Below are 22,707 nucleotides of genomic sequence, written 5' to 3'. Positions count from 1 at the left end.
CTCTTAACGTATGCCCAATGATAAACACATGAATTAAAATTGTTGTGGTAGAATTAAGCTCTTCACTTTTATTAGTTTGCAATCGTAAATATAGGTTTTATAATGCTGAAAAGATGTGAAACTGTTACATACTTGTTCAGTTATTATTTTGCTTGTGACTAGTTCAGTTAATCCACAGTTCTTTCTTCAGATAAATAAATAAACCAACAACTTCAAATTACTTTTGAGTCTTTGAAACAATATTATGAAAAGGAAAGTGGCCACTCATCATATAGTGGAGAACGCTGAGTCGCCGATGTATGGTGAGTGGCATCTTTCCTTTGCATAATATTGTTACATTCCATCCTGGATTTTCCACTGTTTGTTTTTTGAGTCTTTGACTTATGTGTCGATCACAAACAGGGACTAACTAAGTGCCAAACCTTGTGAGGTGCCATGCTTATGTTTCATCAACGCTGGGTTGTTTTATTCATGCTGTGTGACCCCGGCGAACAGTCTAGCCCTCTGTTTTCTACGCTGGAAGCAATACTACAGTCAGGCAATTATGTAAGTGTTCAGGAGGACACTGAATAAATTTTAAGCCACTTAAATCCAGTAACAGTTTATTGTTGTTAGCAGCTGGGGGCTCTAAGCCATCGTTAGATCAGTCCAAAACTCTGTTGAAATAATGTTGGGTAAATCCTGTGATTTCATTGTTTTAAATTTTTTTAGAACATATGTGTTTATTTAAGAGCATTTAATGAAAGGTGTGACTGATCCACAAGCAGCCCACATCAAGTAACGTGCAGTATTTGGGAAAGGCAGTGAACTGTTTATGGAATAAGGAAACAAACTACACACATGCAAAACCTTCATAGCACCTCACTGACCAATGATAAATGCAATGCTTACATACAATCAGAAGCTCAAAAAAGGTGATTTAGTGACACAACAATCTGACATCAATCTTGTTGCACTAAGTGTGCAATGAGTGGACAATGCCTGCTTAGCTATGGCTTTAATATGAAAATATTTGTGGTTGGCTTTGTGTCATATATTCTCATACATCTGGTGGCAATGATTGTTTTAGGGTGCCAAACAGCATTGTCATCTGCACACTTGCACATATGTGGGAAGAGTACAGCAAACTATGATGTCATTTGCTAATAATCACTTGGTCATAATCACAAATTTACCATGACTGACCACTGAACTGTCGATGTGGAAAAATCACACACACACAACATTCTTTACTGGTAAATAAAAAACTATAAGAGAACAGCAGCTACTCAAAACCTGGTTTATGGGCATTGTTTTTTAACTAATTGCGAATGCTTTTGTGACCTACATTTCCACGTCCAGAAATTTATATTGTAAATCAATTTTTTAAAAATTATAGCAGAATATTTCAGACTTCATTTTTTATTTTTTCACATATCACTATCTATGCATTGATAATCTGTGCCCAGATAATCAGGAGTTTGTTGCATTTGATTTACTTAATTATTAGCAAGCTCAGAACAAAATGTGAATATATGTTAGTGTCATGACATACAGTACCAAAATACCACTGACACCACTGTCCGCAAAACTTCAGTTTGTCAGATTAGTTCGGTGCTGCACCTCAATGTTTTTACCATGTGTGTGGCACAGTGACCTGCTTCTATGATTCGACTTGAGCACTACCACACCTAGAACATACTACCAGCACAATGCAAAGACAAACATAGTGAATGGAACATAATTCATGACAGTATGCATGGTTAGCTGGATGAACAGTAGGATCATTGCAACATAACAGCACAAATGTCATATTTGTTTCCCTCCCAGCCGCGCCCTCCCCACTCCAATACAAACCCAAAACTGAGGATTCTCATTTCTGGACATTCTGAACAGCCTGGTCAGCTCCCCCCCCCCCCCCCCCCCCCTGCTCACAACATATGCTTAGTAGTCTAAATGTACACTAACCTCTCCTCTCCCTCCTTCAATCCCTCTACCACCTGTTTCTTTTGTACCAGATTTCCTTCTTTATCCCTTTTACAATCATTTCATAATTATTATGATTGTGTATTTTGTTGTTCAGGCAAACTGACACCATGAAAGAACATAAAGGACTTATAACTTATAAGCCACATCACTAAAACCTCTGAAATCATGTATCATACATATTCACTTTTTATTTCTTTTTCTCCTTTTGTGGTCTCTTCCTCTTTTACCCACCTTTTCTAGCCCGCCCCCCCGTCTTCGGCTGGGCCAACTGCTGAGTTTTCGCATCCCTGTAGGTCACTGTCAGAGCTGAAATTTCAGTGTCAGTTATTCAGTTATTGCACTCCATTGACACTTTTCTGTTTTTCTTGGTACAGAGTGACATCACTACCCATCTTTCTGTAAATTTTTATGAGTGTCAGCCTGTCTTTTCTTCCAATATGGGATATACTTAAGAATATTTAAAGATGGAAGCCAACTGATGTACTCTTTTTTTATTTTCTTCTTATACTTATTTTGTATCACCAACTGATAATCAGACAAAAGTATGTAAAATTATTGTTTTATTTGCAATTTATTTACAATATTCACATAAAAAAGATTATGTACACTGTACATAGAATAACAGATAAAAAAGTAAATAAATACAGTCCTTTGAAGTGTGGCTAAAATTAGTGAGACTGAACTGAACATAAACATTATATTTCACTGCATTAATCTTTCTCTAAGAAGAAGTTGCAAAATTAAGTTTCTGAGTTACCAACAATCCAGTTAAATACCATTTTAGAAAGTCAAGAGATAAAGTATATTATGGACAAAATTCATTTGGATTGTGAATTATTGTGCACCAAATAACTTCTCTGTAGTTATTTGATATGTATCATTGATCTAGTTACAACAGAGACATTACTTATGAATAACTGTAACAGCAATTTAAAGGAACACTAAGTGTGCACAATCATGCCATGAATGTCTTATTTATAATACACCTTAATTAACAAATGGTAAAATTGCTAAATAAAAAAGATTAACGCATGATGTGGAAATGTCAGAAAAGTACTCTCAGTACTTTCATTTGACTTTTGAAAAACTATGGTTTTAAATTATAGAAAAAGGGTAAATATGGAAGAGGACACATGTCCACACAGTCCAATCAATAGCTCAAAATTAGAATTAATCAATAATTGTATTTTATGGGGAGAAAAAAGAATGAAAATGCTATCAATCAAATGGACTTTTGCAGGTATGATTTAAATCATTTAAGTGAGTGTGCGCAATTTCGCATGGTCATTGCAAGCCTAATGCCAATGCAAAAGCTGAAGACATGCCACCTGGCAATAAATGTATTGAATGAAATCAAATCAGGCGAATGGTTACAGTTGAAACATTTATTGATTTTTCCAAATGTGGAAACAATAACTTTGGAGAACTTGTCAACAACATTAAACCTGTCTTAATAACAGTGCCTCAATCTTTACAGAGTATCAGTCTCCATAATTTGCTGCCATACTCCTCCAATAATCTCTCTGTCCAATAGTAAACAATGAACCACTCTATGGTCTACATATATATCACAAAACTTCTGATTTATATTTTCTCCATTTCAGTAGCAAGGTCACTTGGTGTTGCTTCAGGTTTCAAGTTTTTCATGAATAAATCTAGTTCATCTTCTTCATCATCATCGTCACAGCAATTACCCTGCTGCATGGCACAGGTATTGTCTTCATCTCCTGATAAAATCTCTGGTGATTCGGCATCAAAATACTTTTCTTCCTCATCTTGTGTGCGAACTGCCAGGCACTCATAGTCTGGATTACCATCCACCTTGCTGCTGTGTGGGGAAACATATGTATAGTGAAAGAAACAAAGTCGGTCTCTCTCTCTCTCTCATGCACCCCTCCACCCCCATGTACGCACACTAAATGATGAGCCAAAACATTATGACCTCTACTTAACAGCAAATCGGTCCACCTTTGGAATGAAGTGCAGCAGTGGTTCAGTGTGGCGTGGATCTGAATAGTCCTTGATAGATTTCTCGAGGTCTGTGGCACCAGAAGTCTATGCATAGGTCTCAGTAAATTAAGAGCTGGTGAGCACAGAGCTGGTGCCCAACAGCATCCCAGGTGTGTTCTGTTGGTTTCAGATCAGGCATTTGTGGCCAAGACATCAATGTGAGCTCACTATCAAGCATGATTCTGGCCTTTTAATATGGGCAGTTTTCCTATTGGAAAAACCACTGCTATGAGGAAGACATCAAGTATGAATTGATGCAGGTAATCTGCAATAATTTTCATGTAATTCGCATCTGTATGGCACCTCTGATTACTACCACAGGTCTAATGGCAGCCGGGGGGAATAGCATAACCCTGGCCCAAGTGCCCTGTGTCTGTGGCACAGAGCATGTTTTGAGCAACTGTTTCACTGGATGACAGGATATCTGGACACAACAACTGACCTGGCTTAACAAGAAATGTGAGTCATCTGACCAGGTGACGCGATTCCAGTGAACCGTGGTCCAGTCTTGATAATTTCTTCCCACTACAACTGTAACTACTGTGTGGGAACACACAGGATTGTTTTATACAAAGTTCTATGTTCAACAATATGTGTTGAAAGATAAGCTGTGTAACACATGTGCTGACACTAACATTGTTGTCAGCTTTATTACTGATCATTGTCTATACAACAGACAAGCCTCTGACCTCCACATTCTGTGATGAGGCATACGTGTCCAACACCTTGTCTCCTACCTGTGGTTTCACTGTCTTTCAATCACTTTCCACATATGCACACAGCCGACCAACTTTGTCTCTTCCGAGATGCCCGTTCCCCGGTGCCATGCTATAACAATCTACCCTTTGTCAGCAGATTTCCCCATTTGTGGCCCATAGGAAACTAGAATGATTCCCCATTTGTCTCTGCCCTGCTTATATTCTTCCTTTGTGGCATTATGGGGCCATAACACCTTCAGATAGCATTTGATCCTGCAGTGGGTAGTGGTCATAATGTTTTGCCTCTTTAGTTCATATGATATAAAACAGTATGAATGCTCTAAATCTAACAGAAAAATAATGAAAAATCAAGTATGCTGGAAGAAAAAATGAAATGCTACAACTAATGAATGAAGTATTCAATAATTCCTCTAAACAAGGAACTTTATCAATTAATAGCAAGTTATCTAACAAGTTTTATGCTACATGGTTTCCAGTTAAGCAGTTTCCACTACGTAAGGTTTTGGCCAAGTATCTCCAGATTCTGCCAGATCACAATATTACCCTGAGATAGCTGTGATATAAGTGTCATCAAAAGTTCCTAGTCCATTGTCACAAATTGTATTCACACAACTCTCATTCCACCCGCTTCAGCGCCCCAATGGCTGGCTCTCACAATTACTCAGCTGCAGGTTGTGAATGTTATCAACTATTTTCATTTGCATAATTTCTTCTATGACACTACTGCAGTCACCACTTCCTCATATGATGAAATATTCTTCTTTTTCCTAGAATCATATTATATACACTGGTTGCAAGGAGATGGACCTTTGCAGGACCTCAGGTTACCATAATCTCTATTAATGCTGAAGACATATCAGACAATAAACCAGGCCACATATCTTCACTTTCTCATGAGCATAAATGTAATAAGTAAAGCCGTAAAGCATTGTTGGCTGAGAGACCCCAGTGGATAAGTTGAGTGGCCTCTTCAGAAAGGGTTTTCTTACACCACACAAAATGGCCCCTTTCCTTCAGATATGAGAGAGTTGTATCTTATGAGTATTTGAGGAGTGTAGGTGAGTCTAATGGATGAGTCTAGAATATGGTGTTATGTTTGGGTTTTATGATGATGATGAGAGAAGGGAGAGGGTGAAATCCAGTATCAGCGCATAGCTTACTCCTCTCGAATAGCACATTAGTCAAAGCACATTGAGACTGAAATGCTACACTACACATCTCCACACAAACCTAAGAGCTGTACGTCACAATTTGTTCCTTGTGGAAATAGCATCTCTAAAGAACCTTTGCCCATCAAGTCACCTTCATGGGAAGCAAATTCAGTATGTGATACTAAATATAGGAGCGAGAGGCACAGCAAACTGATGACAATGAGTTTGAAGATCCCATATGTGTATACAGCTCAATACATGGTAGGTTATAAGTCTTTGAAGCTTCTTAGCAAGGGTAGTAACCACGGCAACAAAGTAAACAGTAATAGCACATGCAGCTGCAAGAGTAATGGCAATAGCGATAACTGCTTTAATACGTGTTTGGTTACTACCTGAAAGTCATTATGATTTACACCGTACCCATCCCCACACCAATACTACCTCAATTTCCTGGATTTTGTGCAGCCAAAGAAATCTGTGAAATATACATATATAAAATAGTTAACCAGTATTTTCAATTTAGTCAGGTACATGGTGGATCCTTTCTTAACATATTTAGGTACTATTGAAGAATCCTCTTTACTCTACAAATGCAGCTGCAACAGCATTTTGAGTGAAAGATGATACATTTGGGTGTCCCTCCTGTGCGTTCTGAGGCACATTTTCTCTGATGTTTCAGCAGGTATTTCAAAAGTCCTTCTTGGAATATGTAGATGAATCAGCCAAAACTATACATTAATTCTCTCATGTGACACTCAATTTTGATGAAAAGGGTTGCCTTGTTTGCTGTTACAAACACAACCATTTTTAAATTGGAATTTTATTTATCCATTCAACAGAACTCTCCCAAATTACTCTAGTGCGACATTTGTTTTATTGACATGTATTACCAGGGATATTAAACTACAAAGAATAACCTAGAACTCCTGCTGTTGACAGAGCTGTGTTGCTGCATAGTGGTAGTAGTCAGTGTGGGCCAGGACAGAGTTGTCGCTGCTGGAATATTGGTTATTCTTCATGTTTTCAAATGTATTCTCCGAACATTTTGACATGCCCTCCAACATGTGCTGGTCAGTCTAAATTTATGCTAGGTTCTTTTCCCATCCCTCCAGCAAGCTGCTTCTATCTTTCCATATTTCCTTCTTTTTCTCCTTTTATGATCATTTCAAAAGTATTAAGATCATGTGTATTAGGGTGCTCAGGTGCAATGATCCCATGGTTTGGTGTAACAGCGATTAGTATAAATTAACTAAGTATTAAGAAAACAGTCTTAATCGTATTTTTTATTTATTTGGACTGAAACCGGTCAGCACTAAATAAATAAAAAACGTGATAAAGACTGTTTTCTTAATACTAAATGAAATGATCCCATTAATGAACATAAACCTATGAAATCGAGATGTCATTAAACCAGCCCAGAGATGTAAAGAACTATTCATGAGCAGCGCCTATTAGACAGAGGGGGTCTGACAGCCAAACAGTTCCAGTAATTCCACCAGGAAGGAGGTACACAGCTCATGTTGTCTGTAGTTAAACCATGCCTTGATGGTCAATATCATGGTTCAATCACGCCTGCATTGTTCCTTTGTGCCAGGAAGGGCTCTCAAAAAGGGAATTGTCCTGGCGTCTAGAAGTAAACCAAAGCACTGCTATTTTTTTTTCCCTATTGATTGACTTAAAAGTATACCAGCCAAAACTGAAGCACACTGTACCTGTAATCAAAATCCTTATCATTCCCATCAAGAAAACTCTGATACATGCTGGTGACAAATTCTTCTCGGAGAAGCTCCTTCTCTTTCCTAGACAATTTCTTTGGCTTTAGAGAGCTATTTCGACTTGTCTCAGCCTCATTATCATCATTCTCTCTGTCACTCTGTGAAGGACTCATCTGATTATCACTCTCATCATCCTCTTCTTCTTCTTCCTCCCTCACTGGATCTTGTTCATTTATTTCATTATTTTCTTCTGATTCTTCATCACTGGTATCAACTTCCTCCACTGCTGCCTCCTCATCGTCTCTTTGTTGTTGTTTCAGACGCTCTATTTCTTCTCTGTCCAGCTGATCCATCAGTATTGAAAGAAATCTGCAACATTACACAAGGTGTTGAATAAGAATTCACATATAACAGAAGATATCATTAGAAATTAATTCAATTATTTTACAATTATTAAAATAAATCTCCATACGGATTTGAATAAACTTACGTTTTTGCATTTTCATCACATTTGTCTCTATTTCTTATTTCTTTCTTGGTGAGGAACTGCCCAATTAGCTGTTCATATAAAAGTGGATTTCGTTTCATCATTTCTGTCTCACTGAAGTATGTCCCTTCATCCAATAATTTCTTTAAGGCTTGGTATCTCCTATTTCGTATGTCGATCTAGGAACAAAATTATAAATATATATATATTTGGCGGGGGGGGGGGGGAGGAGAGGTATCAAATCATTTTGGAAATGTTTACAAAGACATAACATGGAACTAAATACCAATATTAGTAACTGCATGACATTAACTGTAGTGACCATGTCTCCACTTCTCAAATAATATTAGAATCGTAACGAACAAGTATTGGACAAAACAACAACAACAGAAATATCATTATAAACACCGGCAACTGAAAACTTAAAGCAGTATAATATCTGAAAAGCACGAACATGTCACCAAAAAACGTAATATGCTGGTAACATCGGCATTAACATTAACCCCCTATCGCGAACAGATCGAAAATTCAAGCAGTTGCTTATGCAACGGTACATACGTTCACGTTAAAAGTAATGACACTTCTGCGGCAATCAAAACATACACTAAGCAGAAGACTCACCTGCTTCTTTTTCTTGCTGAGTCCTCTTCGCAACTGTCTGAGATGAAATTGGATTTCGTAGGTATCAAATTTTACACCCGAAAAATAGTCTAAATGTTCTTCCTCAAGGTGGTTCCCAAACCTCGCAAGAAACTGTTCTGGGTTCCTTATTAGAAGCTCTTTCGCTATATCCCTCTTCTGTTGCGTGCTCAGTTCTGGTTCTCCCACCTGCTGACTTTTGAAATGCGCAAGCTTGTTAACTGCTACGTGGTTTAACATATTCTCACAGAGAATATTTTCCTTCTCATCGTTGAATGACCGTGTCTTTTCATTAGTTTGGCCATTTATTTCTCGTCCTTTTGAAACTTCATCTACTTCCATTTCAATATGATTTAAACAAAACACACATATATAGATGGCATTCTGATGTTCGTGAAACAATTAAAGAAGAAAAAACATTTACAAGTTGTGTTTACTGCTAACAGTACACCTGTTTGTTTTTGTGAAAGCAGAGATGGGAGATGGGACTATACTGTTTCAAAGACAAGACTGAGTCAAAGATGTAATTTCCGATCTTAATACAAAGGCAACAATATCGACGTCAAAACTTTTCCCGGGGATCGTTGATGTCCCCTCCTCTTGAAATTCTGTGTGAATACTGCCATCTGAAATGCACTTTGGAATGTTTTGAAGTTCTGTTCAGTTCAGTCAGTGGATTGACCTTCTGCAGAAGCATCCATCTAAAAAAAAAAAAAAACACAGTGGGTGGTAGTGTGGACATACTTTGCAGCTGCCGATGGTACATATCTTTGGTGTAGTTGTTGTGGGGCATATGTAGTTGAAAGTTGACTGTAAGCCAGATGGGTTTGTTTGTCAGTTATTAAGCTTGTCAACTCTTTGTACCATGTGAGCTCTATAGTAACATCGAGACCACTGTCTGTAACAGGAATGGAATAGTTCAGGTGTAGTTCTCTGAAATTTGACCATACCCTCTGCCATAGTCACGAATTTCTTATGTGAAGGCGTTACGTCGAGCTTTAAATCATTTGATGTGTCCAGTCGTAGAGAACGTGATCGTCACTGTTTATCACAGCCTTTTTTGCTTCGTCAAACAAACTGAAGAATTGTGCCTTGCCTTTTTGGAGGAATCAGAGACCCTGTCAATCATAAAAGGTATTGTATTTTTTTTTATGTGGCCCAGTAAGTTTTAAGAGTACAATTCACCACTTAAAGTATTGGACAGTTCGTTATTTATACTATACTAAATTAACATATCCTAATTACAGTTGACCATCTGTTAGGCCTACAGATAAATTATGTGATTAAATGGTAACATGATATTTTTGTACCGGTAGTAATAGTCTCCAGTGTTTTTCTCTTCTGTATGTGGAGGCTGACTACCTCTGGTGACCTCGATGTCGATGGAACGTTAAACCCAATCATCCTGACCACAGGAGCAGTTAGCTCCACTAGCTTTTATAAAGTTTTGGGGTAGTATACGCTCTTTAACAGTGTAGTACAGTTTATTTATAAGATAAGTTTTTCGTGCCACATGTAACCTCCATAAGATATAAATAAGGTAGTGGTAAAATTTGCGAGTTCTTAAATAGTGTCCTCCATGAAATTCTAGACGGGACCGTACGTTTTCTATAGTCCTTAAAATTCTTCTTTGGACAGTAAAGCAACTTCTGCTTGCAGGCGAGTTGTCCAAAGGAATGATACCACACCTCAGCAGTGATTCCAACTGTACAGAGTATATATTATCATTTTCATACAGTAGCATATATGCCTAGTACTTATTTTTTATTGGCGAAGCTTACATGATTGTCCCATTTTACATGTCCTTTGACCCATGTTCAAAGAAATTTAGTGTTGTTTACAGTTTCTGATGTTTACTGGATCATATTACAGTAGGGTGTAAAGGACATGGAAATACGGAAGCGTCCGATCCCGCCCGTCTGCTTTGACCCATGACGTCACAAACATGGCGGAAACAAAAACAAACACACACTTTCCACAAGAAGCCTAATGACACTAACGGGACAAGCGCGGGAAATGGGGTGTTTTGGGTGGGGTGGGGGGGGGGGGCAAACTAAAAAACTAAATATAAACAAATTTAGACGCCTTGCGTAGCTACAACGTGTAAGTGAAGACAGCCATGCATGAATACCCACCCACCTCCCCAGGGGACGTAACCCCTGCAACCCATAGAAGATAAAGATGCTTCAGTAGCTTTGTCTTTTAAAAAAATCTCACGGGATAGAACGAACAGATCAGAAAAGTAAATAAAATAAGATAAAACAGAACTGGAGACAGCCACAGTCAAACCAAACTCCGCGCTGTCAAGATGTCACAGACGACAACACCCTTACGTCACGGGTCGAAGCCGACGCATGGGATCGGACGCTTCTGTCGACCCAACGACATCCTTTGTGCAGTATGTAAGTGGATGGTTATCGTTTTTTTTTTGCATTTGATGATTGGCTCTACAGAGCAGTCAGTGATGTGTGACAGTTTGATTTTGATCTTCAATTCTTCAACAGTCTTCCCTCTTATCAGAACGTTGTCATTTGCGAATTTTTCCATGTTCGGGAAGAGAATGCTGACTCTCTTGAGTTGTTAATAAACAGTAGCCAGAAGACTGGACTTAAAATAGAACCTTTATTTTTTGTTTTTGTATTTACTTGCCTTCAGTAGCACCTGTACAGCCAGTCCAAACACACAGTGTCTTAAAAAGTTAGAGCAAGAATGGAATTCCTTGGTGAATAATGCAGGAATCCATCTTGGATAGCTAAAACAAAATAATAGTGAATTTCAAACAGTCATCCCCCACCCCACCCCCCACCCCACACACACTCAAAAAGTTAACAGTTAAACTACATTGCCCTGAGGAAGGCCTTAGTAATATGCTCAAAATGTTGGTTTTGCATTTTATATTTAAAATCTTTTCTAAAGTGACACGGTACAACACCCAGAAGAATTTTATTCAATCAGACAGTAAAAAACTTGATTTCAACCTTTAAAACTGAATCTCTAGTAATTTATATATGTCCAATACACTGCAACCGATAACTTGTGCGAAGATGTGACAAATGTTCATTATGGTAAATTATTTCGTATCTAACACACTTGGATTCACGCTTCTGCCAAGGAGAAGAACGTGGAACAGAAATCAACAATCAAAGACTAAATCGTAGAACAAATGTCGCTTGTGTATAGCGTCACTGTCGTCCAGCAGGAAAGTTTCTTGTCACTGTACTTTCAAACACCCGTGCATCTCACGGCGCTGGACAAAGACAGAAGACGCCACATCAGCCCCCATGGTGGAAGCGGGGTGTCATTCCAAATAGCGTGCTGGAAAATTGACGTGCGTGGTGGTGGGTCAACTTCGGCCCCCGGCTGCGCCTGTGTCGGCGACGACGTTGACAGTGGGGTTGCTGAGTGAGGCGCAAGTTGTGGTAGATCGGGCGTTGTTACTTCCAGAAAGACTTACGCTGGTTTCACGTAATCAATGGGGACTGTAGTCAGGTTCTCATTGATCAAGATGTCCACGGTCTTGCTTCCTCTGGTTACGACGCATTGTGGGCCGGAATATGGTGATTGGAGCAAGGGCTTAATACATTCCGTTCGTAACATGACATGTGTGCAGGAGGATAGATCACGATGGACAAACATGGCAGGAGTCCCGTGTTGGTGAGGTTGCTGCGGATGGAGGTGAGCCACATGTTGGTGCAGTTGGCGGAGAAATTCCGGCTGGTCACCAGTAGGGTTTGGCACTGTCGGTAGCCACGAATTCTCCCAGCAGGTGTAATGCTTCGCTGTAAACCAATTCAGCTGAAGAAGTATCCAGGTCTGGCTTGAATGTGCTTTGGAGTCCAAGTAATACCACAGGAAGTGCTTTGGCCCATCCGGTGTCATGACACATTAGGGCAGCTTTTAGGGTACCGTGCCATTGCTCTGTTAAACCATTGCTGGCAGGGTGATAGCTCGACATCCGGTGGTGAAATGTACCACAAAATTTTGTCAACGCTCGAAACAAATCAGACTCAAATTGATGTCCCCTGTCTGCCATAATGTGCAGTGGGCAACCGAAACGTGACACCCAGTGTGTGATGAAGGTGAAAGTGATAGTTTCTGCCATAACATTGTCCACTGCTGCAGCTTCTGGCCATCGAGTGTACCGATCAATCATCCTAAGTATGTAATGGTGATCATCAGATGATGACAGTGGGCCAACACCGTCAAGATGGACATGTGTGAATCGTGCTGTTGGAAAGCTTCCTACTGTTGAGTGGACTTGGCGATTTATCTTGCTACGCTGGCATTTCAAGCAGCATCTCGCCTATTTGCGGCAATCCGTTTGCATTCCAGGCAACACGTAATGCGTTGTTACTAAGCGTGTTGTAGCTCGTTTGCCTGGGTGACACAAGTTGTGCAGCGAATGGAAAGCATCCTTCCAAAATTCCAGAGGTAGGAAGGGTCTCGGCTTCGATGTGGACCTGTCACAATATAGCTACACGTCACTTCCAGGAAAGTCTACTAGCTGCAGGTCCAACGCTGATTCACCATTTGACAGAATCGCTTGTAATTCCGCATCAGCTTGCTGTGCTGCAGCACGTTTGGTGTAATCGATCGTATTGGCGATGCTGCTGACTCTGGACAAACAGTTGGCCACTACAGTGTCAATCTCAGACACATGACATATATCAGTTGTAAACTGAGAAATAAATATGAGCTGGTTGTGTTGTCTGAGGGAACAGTTCATGTTGTTCTGGTGGATTGCATATGTTAGTGGCTTGTGATCCGTAAAGATAACAAAGTCACGTGCTTCTAGTTGTGGTCTGAAGTACTTAACAGATTCGTAAATGGCTAGAAGTTCTCTGCCGTATGTGCTCCAAAGTCTGTAGTGTTCCAATCACTTGAATACTTAATAGATGGTGGCGATGTTCCTCAGGCAACGACAAAAAAACCAAAATGTCGTCCAGGTATGCAAACGCAAAAGGTAAACCCTGTAGCACAGAATCTATGAAGCGCTGCCATGTCTGTGTGGTCCTCAGTCCAAAAGTCATGAACATGCTCTCTAATAAACCAAAAGGAGTGATGGCTGTCTTTGGAATGTCACGTTCGGCTACAGGTATCTGTGTGTAGGTCTTTGCATAGTCTAACACAGTGAACACTACTGAACCACTCAATGCGTAATTGTAATCGCGCAACAAGCATACGTAATATCGATTGGGTATTGTACGGGCGTTCAGGGCTCTATAATCGCTGCACAGCCTCCATGCACCTTCCTTCTTTAGCATTAGATGTAATGCTGAGGACCAAGGGCTGTTCAAAGGCCGGATTACACCTTCATGCTACATAGTCAAATTCTGCCTTTGCTATTTTGAGGCGATCTGGGGCTAAACGTCATAGCCTAAAAGAGTTAGGGGGTCCATCAGTAGTCTCAATATAATGGACGGTATCATGTCTTACCTCCTTAGGTGCTTTGGGTGATCGCATCAGGGCTGGAAATCCTTGCAGCAGCACCACGTACTCGCCATCCACTACCTGAATTACGTTGGTAGTAGGGACAGGAGCATCTCGATGGAATCCGGAAGTTGTTAGGCCGGTGGTGTTGTTGACCAGGCAAGAGTTCCTTATGTCAGGCACCAGGTTGTAATGGGCGAGGAAGTCGGCTCCGATGATTGGTTCAGAGACATCTGCGATGGTAAAGTCCCATGTGAAAGCGCATCGCAACGCGAGGCCAAGTTCGAAGCGCATCGTGCTGTACGTTGTAATCCAGGAGTTACTAGCAGCTGTGAGGCAAATGAGAATGGACGGTCGCTCCTGGCGTAGCATGGTTGGAGGAAAGATTGACAAATCGGAACAAGCGTCTACTTAGTACTTCCAGGTGGAACTCACAAACAGGCACCTGGATGTCGGACGGCAACTGGAGGAGGCACTCACTTCTGATTGCCGCTGCCATTTGGGTAGGCGCAGGGCGTCGTACACTTATGTGCTTGCTTGCCAAACTTGCAATGGTACCAACAGACTGTTTGTTCTGTGACTGTCGTAGTCGAGGCTGTCAATGATCGGCTGCGTGAGCGACGACGGAATCGATGTCGGCTCCTGTTGTCCGTGTCGCAGCATTGTAACAGCTCACTGATTTGCTGTGATAATAAGTCCACTTTGTCGGTGAGAACATCATAATCCGTGTGTGTGACAGTTGTCGCCGCGCAGGTGCAAGCTGTGGTGGCGGAGCTAACTATTGATGGCGTCATTGCCTCTTGGATCTTATCGGCTAATTCGGCGACTGCATCTAAAGACACATCAGTCTGTGACACCACGACTGCCTTCACTGGTGGTGGTAACTGGCTGCTCCAGATTGTGCGCAGTAAGCTGTCTGGGACTGTACCTGCGTTTACTTTACTCTGCAGATGTCGTAGGTACTGTGAAGGTTTCTTATTGCCGATGTCCTCTTGGGTGAGCACCTGCCAGATTTGTTCTTCTTGCGAAGCAGACACGCGCCGAATTAGTTCTGCTTTCAATTGGTCGTAGCTGTTTGTTCCCGGTGGGCTAATTATGTTGTCTTGAACCTCAGGGGTGTACTGGTGATCTTGTTGGCTGACCACAAGCATGAATTTCGTGGTGTCAACTGTGATACCCTGTAGGAAAAATTTGCTTCGACTTGGGCAAACCACAGGGATGGATTGTGCGGCCAGAAGGATGGTAGTCTCACCGCTAGACATGCCACAGAAGTATTTGTCGGCTCTGGTGGATTCGCCATCTCCGTTTCTTGCAAGGACTTTTTGTAAATTCAGCGTGCACACAAGAGATCACGTCGAGGTCACCACCTTGTCATTACCGGTTTGAATTACCACAATCGACGGTTTAACATCTGCGTGTGCTTGTAGGCTGAATAAGGGAAGTAGGCTTGTCTCAACTTGATATAATAATTTATTAATAGCACCCTGTGATTGGAACAGACAATAACACACTGCAACCGATAACTCGTGCGAAGGTGTGAGAAAAGTTCAGTACAGTAAATTATTGCGTATCTAACACACTTGGACTCACGCTTTCACCAAGGAGTAGAACATTGGACAGAAATCCACAATCAAAGAGTAAATCACAGAACAAATGTTGCTGTGTATAGCGTCTCTGGTGTCCAGCGGGAAAGTTTCACGGTACTGTACTTTCAAACACCCGCACACGTTTCAGCATTGGACGATGACAGAAGATGCCACAGTGAATAATACAGAAATCCATCTTGGATAGCTTAAACAAAATAATAGTAAATTTCAAACAGTCCCCCCCCCCCCCCCCCTGCCACCCCACACACAGTTAAACTACATTGCCCTGAGGAAGGCCTTAGTAATATGCTCAAAATGTTGGTCTTGCATTTTATAATTAAAATCTTTTCTCCGGTGACACGGTACAATACCCAGAAGAATTTTATTCAATAAGACAGTTGAAATTTGATTTCAACCTTTAAAACTGAATCTCTAGTAATTTAGAAATGTTCAAATTCTTTGTAGACAAGAGGATTAACAGATAAGAAGAAAGTGGTTGATACATGCGGATCAACTCTGTAGTCAACCGATCACACTCCAAGCTGTATTGAGGGTAGCCACAGATGATGTGATTAATTTCCTGAAGCTTTCCACAGTCCAATATGGAAATTATATGAGGTAGAGTGTATAAAGTTGTTTGGTGCCAATCATGCTTTAAATTCAACTGCATTGATCCTTACAAACTGGATCATTGCCTATGCCAATTGAGCTGCGTTTCAGAGCCCTCTTTTCTTTGTGCCTGGTGCCCTTGTGCAGACATTTGGTCTTCCAAATCTTGTTCTGTTCGTTTTTTGCCCATGTTTCTAAGTAAAAATTTAAGATTGCATTTTCTTTGGACTGACATTTCCAGATGCCATTATGAGAGTTTGATAAAAGACTATTTCATCTAAAATGAATAGAAGAATTTGTAAAATATTCTTTCGAATATTTTAGACACACCAGATAGCAAAGTCATTGGTCTGTTATTTTTATGTCTGTTCTTTGCCCTTTTTTATAACTGTGGTCTCACATTTGCTATTCTCAGTTTTTCAGGAAAGATCCCAATAATGCACGAGGAGTTACAGATATCCACAAAGGGCTTTGCTGTTACTTTTACACCTTTATGTAATGTACAGGAAGGGATGTTACTAGTATCATATGAAAATTTTGATTTTAACCCTCCAGTAACATTTCATAATTCTTTCTCATGTGTTGGATATATATATATAAAAAAAAGTACTTTAATCTGTGTGCAGCCTAGTCTTTCCCAGCCTTTCCTGTTACGTCTGTAAAATAGGAATTAAATTTATTGGCAACTACATTTGTGTCTGATATTTTGTTTGAGCTTTCGAATAGTTCAGTACATGGTGTTCTTCACATGATTTTTCCCGTTTCTTTCTCAGTATCTTCTATATCAGTTTCATTTTCTTTGGGGTACCTTTATAAAATTTTCGTTTGTCAGTTTCTTAGAAACTTTAACCAACTAGTCATATTTGTCAGTGGCTAATTTTGGTAAGTAATTTTTTTGTTTCATTTGATTTTTAATGCCTTGTTTATGAGTGATTGTTTTGGTGTATAGTTCGTTGTTTGTATTTTAATTGGTCAAGTGTATGTGGGAGTTTGGGTTTTTGATTTGTGTTTGGTATTTGTTTTGTGATGGATCTGTTTTTCATGTCATATATTTAGTTTGCTTGGCCTACTTCTTGCAGTTGTCCTGTTGGTTTCATTTTATTACTGGAGTGAAATATTCTCAGGTGGTGGTTTTTTTTCATGTGTGTGTGTAGTGACATTATGGTCAGCATGCTATATATGCTGGAAGTAGGGTGTCCACAATGTTGGTGATATATGGGTCAAAGCAGACTGGTCAAATAGTGTGCTTCTGTGTTGCTACAAACAAACAAGAGCCACAGCTTCAGTTAATGGTTCAACCCCAAACATGTCAAAATTCTTCCATTGGCTGTATCTTTTGGGAAGTGAACAGGTGCAAGTTTTATACCAGATAAAAACAAAAGATGGAGCTCATTTCATCACAGTGTACTGTGACGAAATTGAGTCATCTAAAAGCACTTGTTCACCTACAGTATTGTTCTGCTCCTTAAAAATGACGTACCATATGTTTACACACAGAAGTAATCTGAATGAAGCCAGTGCAAAATATTGACTACATTACTGTAATTAATTATGTTTTGCTGTTAACTCTTGTAAAATTTTTCAGGTTTGGTCCATGTGTTACCACAAGTAGATATATAATTTAGACTGTAGCAGAAAACCATATGATGATGATGATGAGTGCCACAGGGAAAGATACCAAGAACTGTGGAGTTAATGCAGAGAATAGAAACTTGACTACTTTGGCCGTGAACTCGCCGCCAGTTACTCCTTCGAAAGCTTCATCATCGGTAAGATATCTTCACTAAGGGTATACTCCATTTGATATCCACATCAAAGACTTTTGTCGGCAGTAGTTATGTTGTCATTACAGGGTACATCACAGAATAAAACTGGATCAACATCAAGTGTACTTCCAGTACCGCATTCATTGATGAGTCCTGTGGCTGTACCGACTCCAACACTAGAACAGACAATCACACCTACATTGCAGTGAGTTCTTTCTCATTTGTGTTATTGCCTAAAAATATCCTAAAAATATCAAGATGTTCTGCCAAACAGTGCAAATATAAAGTTATGTAATCATTGTGTATATATTTTTAGACTACCACATTTGTCGGACAAAAAGCTGGTCAGAATCATAAAAACCAACAGTACAATCTCGTAGATGCCTGTAAGGAGCTCATATTGTGCTGTGTTAACCACATTGTTGTAAGGATTTTGTCTTTTGTTAATGTATTGCTCTAAATGGATGAACAGTGTTTGCAGTTTAGTTTGTGAACTGTGTGTTTTGTTTGACAGGTGTATCTCACCCCCCCCAAGAAACATAGTTCCAACTCAAGGTATGCTGTATCTGTTTTTGGATCAGTATCCACAAAAATTGGATACACACACACACACACAAACAAAAGTAAAAATGGCACAAGAACTTCCCACTCCAACAATAAAATGAAACTGACAAGACAACCGTAGGAAATAGGGAGTGTAGGGCAGGGACAAGCTAAATATAAATTGGTAAAAAAGACCACTTCATCCCAAAACAAATATTATAAAAAAAGTCTCAACTTACAACATAACGCTACAGCCACAAAACCAACAGGAACCATACACTTCACTCGCCCTATATAGCTCAAAGAAAGCTGTTGATACCAGAACAAAATAACCAACACCACCAACTTTGAAAAGTGGAATTGGACTTTTCCCGTGTCCTATATAGCTCTGACGTAATTCTAAACACGTACTGGCAAACTACAAATAAAAAAACCACAACCACAAACTTCACACGCCTACATAACTCACAAAACACCACCAAAACCTGGACAACTCAGAAACCTAAAAAATTCCATATCTACTAGATCAGTTAAAAACAACTGAAGTGCCATAAACATAAAACTGATAATACCTCACAAATTCTCTAGAATAAAACCAGAACTAAAATTACTGGGGGGGGGGGGGGGAGAGAGAGAGAGAGAGAGAGAGAGAGAGAGAGAGAGAGAGAGAGAGAGAGAGAGAAGGGGTGGGGTTGAAGGGAGGGGGAGAAACAAACACCAAACTAATCAGACCTAACAAAAAAACCAAACACCAAACAAAAGAAAAAAAATGTAACTCCCTGAAAACAAAGCAAACCCTTCCAAATCCATCTTACAGCACTTACTACCTAAGCTGAAATAAACCCACATGACCACAGTGATAATCAAGACTCAAATGAACCCAATACCACACATTAAATTCAACACATCAGCATCCACCATGAGAGGGTACCATCAGACTTAACATGAAATCTATAAACACGAACAAACTCAACACAGCACGTCATAGTGGTGTCACACACCCATTACCTCACAGGTCGAAGCAGACAAATGGAATGAGATGCTTTCAATGAGCCAAAGATTTTGTATTCTCATTCATTGACTTCGCCAGTCCACAACCAAACTGTCACTTCTAAACCTTACCTACACTTCAAGCTACGATTGTACTTATAGACTTTCTGTTGGCTAAGTGCACTTGCAGGACACTTGGTCAGTTGCATGTTGCTGTTGGTCATTGGTCGTCATCTGTTGGAGCCGGTTGGGTAATAGAACATGATAGCTTATGAGAATTGCTCAATCTAAACATTTTTTCCTCATGTATGTCGAGATTTTTCAAGGTTGTGGTTAGGTGGGGGTCTAAATTGCAGTCAGCTCCACGTTGGTTCCTAAAATCCATTATTTACAATCCGTGTCTCTCATCAATCAATATATGGTCTTTCGGATTTCTGGTTTGTCCATCAGGTGAAATCCGTGTTTCTTTGTGTACTATGGGAAACATGTACTGCCGACAGTCATGCTTTTACCATAGCAAAATCTACAGCCCTAATTCCATTGTTGTTTGATATTTCATATGTCTTCCTATAGTTGGCTGAAAGGCCTCTTCTTTTCGTATTTTTGCATTCAGGTCTCCTATTATCATCTTGACATCATGTTTGGGAGCCTGATCATACAGCTGTTCTATCTTGCTATAAAACTTGTCCTTTTGTTGTTCATCTGCCTCCTCTGTGGGTGCATGTACATTTATCATTGTAATGTTGAAAAATTTTCCCCAAAATCGTAATGTAGACATTTGTCCATTGATTGGTTGGAAGCACATCACATGTTTCAGTTCTTTAGCGACCAAAAAACCTGTTCCAAAGGTATTCATTGTCCCGCCACTACCGAAGATAGTGAAATTTCCTGTGTCCATTATGTCACTCCCCTTCCACCTAATTTCCTGGAGAGCCAGTATTTTTATACTGTAGTTATTTACTTGCATTGGCAGCTGACGTAGGGCTCCAGCTTGGTATAGGCTCCGCACATTCCATGTTCCTATGTACATATCTCTTATCCTTTTTTTGTTTGCTGGGGTTGCCATCAAAATATCTGTCCGGCTTATTCCTCTGTTACCATTCGCAACATTTGATTTTTTACTGGGGGAGATCGTTAATCTTCCGCCCAACCGTTTGGGGGGTTGCCCTTTACAGCTCGCAGGTAGCTGGCTCCATGTTCAGGGGAGCATCCTTGGCCTTCCATCCCTCTATTAAGTGCAAGGCAGCAGGTGATTTGTATCAGGTTTACTTCCTTAGGGAGACTGTCTTCACCACACATCTAGAGCCCTCCCTGCCCTATTGAGTAAACAAAAAGGCCACAAACAAAAGAGGTCTGACATTAAGAAACTGAAGTTAGAAGAAATACAGAGAGAATATCAGACGAAAATAGAAGAGGGGACACGTCAAATGAACATACAGAAGTAATGTGGAAACGATGTATGATTGCAATCCTCGAGGCAGCTGTAGGGGTTTTGGGACATGAACGGGCTCAAACGAAGGATGATTGGTTTGACGAAGAACAACTCGAGCAAATCTGAATGAATATAATGAAAAGCGCCATCTAACGAAGAGAGTCCGCAGACAGAAGAAAAGAGCTCAAGAAAAGAAAAAAAACTGGAAGAAACTGAACTGCTAGAAGAAGAGAAGCAAATTCGTGAAATGTACCAAAAGATTAAAGAAGGAAAGACCGGGTTCCAAGTCAGAACAAATATGTGTAGGAACAAAGAAGAGGAGTTGATAGGGGAGAGTAATAAAATACTTGACAGGTGGGCAGAATACTTCAAAGAGTTTCTGAACCCAGAAGTAGAAAGGTTAGAACAAGAGGAACTGGTGGAACTAACTTACTATGCACCAGAGGTTTTAACACCAGAACCTACACTGGGGGAAGTGACGCAAGCTATTAAGACCTTAAAAAACAATAAGGCACCTGGAGAAGATCAGCTCCAGGTCGAACTTCTCAAATATGGTGGGGAAACGCTGTGGAAAGCAATTTGTAAAATAATACTGAATATTTGGCAAGAGGAGAGCATGCCAATGGAGTGGAAAACAGCTATAATGTGCTCCATACATAAAAATGGAGATAAATTAAACTGCCAGAACTATCGAGGAATCTCCCTGCTAAATACTACATATAAAGTTTTCTCCAATATTCTAACCAACAGGCTTACTCCATATGTGGAAGAGAGAGTTGGAGACTGTCAGATATTCACATTGTGCATAATACTTGAAAAATATTACGAACATCAAATTAACGTACACCAGCTTTATATCGACTTTAAACAAGCCTATGCCTCTCAAGAGAGGCATTGCGGAATGTAATGGAAGAGGATGGAATACCTAAGCAGCTCAGTAAACGTTCTATGATGACCCTCAGTGAAACCAACGGTAAAGTAAACGCACAGGACGAAATCTCCAGAGAAGTGGAAGTGGAGAAGGGACTTGGTCAGGGTGACAGTTACTCCTCATTGCTATTCAACCTTTGCCTAGAAAAAGTCATAAGTCAGATAGTTAAATAAAGGAGGAACCTTCTTTAATCATTCACTGCAGTACCTAGCCTAAGCTGATGATGTGGCATTACTCGCACGAAATACTGCTGTACTAGGCGAAGCCTATCAACAACCGGAGAAAGGTGCAAGGAAACTTGACCTGACAGTCGGTGTCGAAAAGACCAAGTATATGACAATGACCAACCAACAAAACCTACCAAATCTCAGGATAGCCGACAGGGAGTTTGAAAGGGTGAGAGACTTAAAGTACCTTTGGTCGACTATCACTGAGACAAATGACATTGGCAGTGAGGTGAAAGCCAGAATAGCAGCAGGTAACAGATGCTACTTTGCTGCATTACCCGTGCTTAGGAGTTTGCTGCTATCACGAAAATCCAAAATCCTCATTTACAAAACAATTATAAGACCAGTTGTCATGTATGGTGCTGAAATGTGGACCACGACTGTAAATCAGGAAAGGATCCCTAGCATTTGGGAGAAAAAGGTGCTACGTAAAATATATGGCCCAATACATGATCAAGAAGGATGGCACATTCATACGAAAAAACACCACCACCTTTTTGAAAA

The 22,707-nt window shown here is 40.1% G+C and overlaps 2 protein-coding genes across 3 annotated transcripts in view; one reads left to right on the top strand and one right to left on the bottom strand.

The window, feature by feature from the left end:
• Positions 1-3,338: 3,338 nt before the first annotated feature.
• On the bottom strand, positions 3,339-9,186 carry LOC126195275 (coiled-coil domain-containing protein 97). 2 transcript variants are annotated; one of them, XM_049933810.1, is made up of 4 exons: positions 8,672-9,186; positions 8,054-8,229; positions 7,561-7,932; positions 3,339-3,796 (listed from the first exon to the last, which is right to left on the bottom strand). In XM_049933810.1, exons 1-4 carry the CDS (start codon positions 9,029-9,031, stop codon positions 3,553-3,555), a joined length of 1,152 nt encoding a protein of 383 aa, XP_049789767.1. In that variant the 5' UTR covers positions 9,032-9,186; the 3' UTR covers positions 3,339-3,552. The 2 variants fall into 2 exon arrangements, with proteins under 2 accessions (XP_049789767.1, XP_049789768.1); XM_049933811.1 differs by having other exon boundaries at positions 3,339-3,793; positions 8,672-9,185.
• A 273-nt stretch (positions 9,187-9,459) lies between these two features.
• Positions 9,460-22,707, top strand: part of LOC126194936 (uncharacterized) — a 64,812-nt gene continuing 51,564 nt past the window's right edge. Inside the window, exons 1-3 of the mRNA XM_049933320.1 lie at positions 9,460-9,823; positions 17,900-18,083; positions 18,167-18,285. Of these exons, the coding sequence (XP_049789277.1) occupies positions 17,958-18,083; positions 18,167-18,285 (245 nt within the window). The 5' untranslated portion in view covers positions 9,460-9,823; positions 17,900-17,957. The remainder of the gene's footprint in view (positions 9,824-17,899; positions 18,084-18,166; positions 18,286-22,707) is intronic.

This window comes from Schistocerca nitens, chromosome 7 (genome assembly GCF_023898315.1).
Source record: "Schistocerca nitens isolate TAMUIC-IGC-003100 chromosome 7, iqSchNite1.1, whole genome shotgun sequence".
Classification (NCBI taxonomy): domain Eukaryota; kingdom Metazoa; phylum Arthropoda; class Insecta; order Orthoptera; family Acrididae; genus Schistocerca; species Schistocerca nitens.
This window is presented reverse-complemented; position numbering and strand designations above follow the sequence as displayed.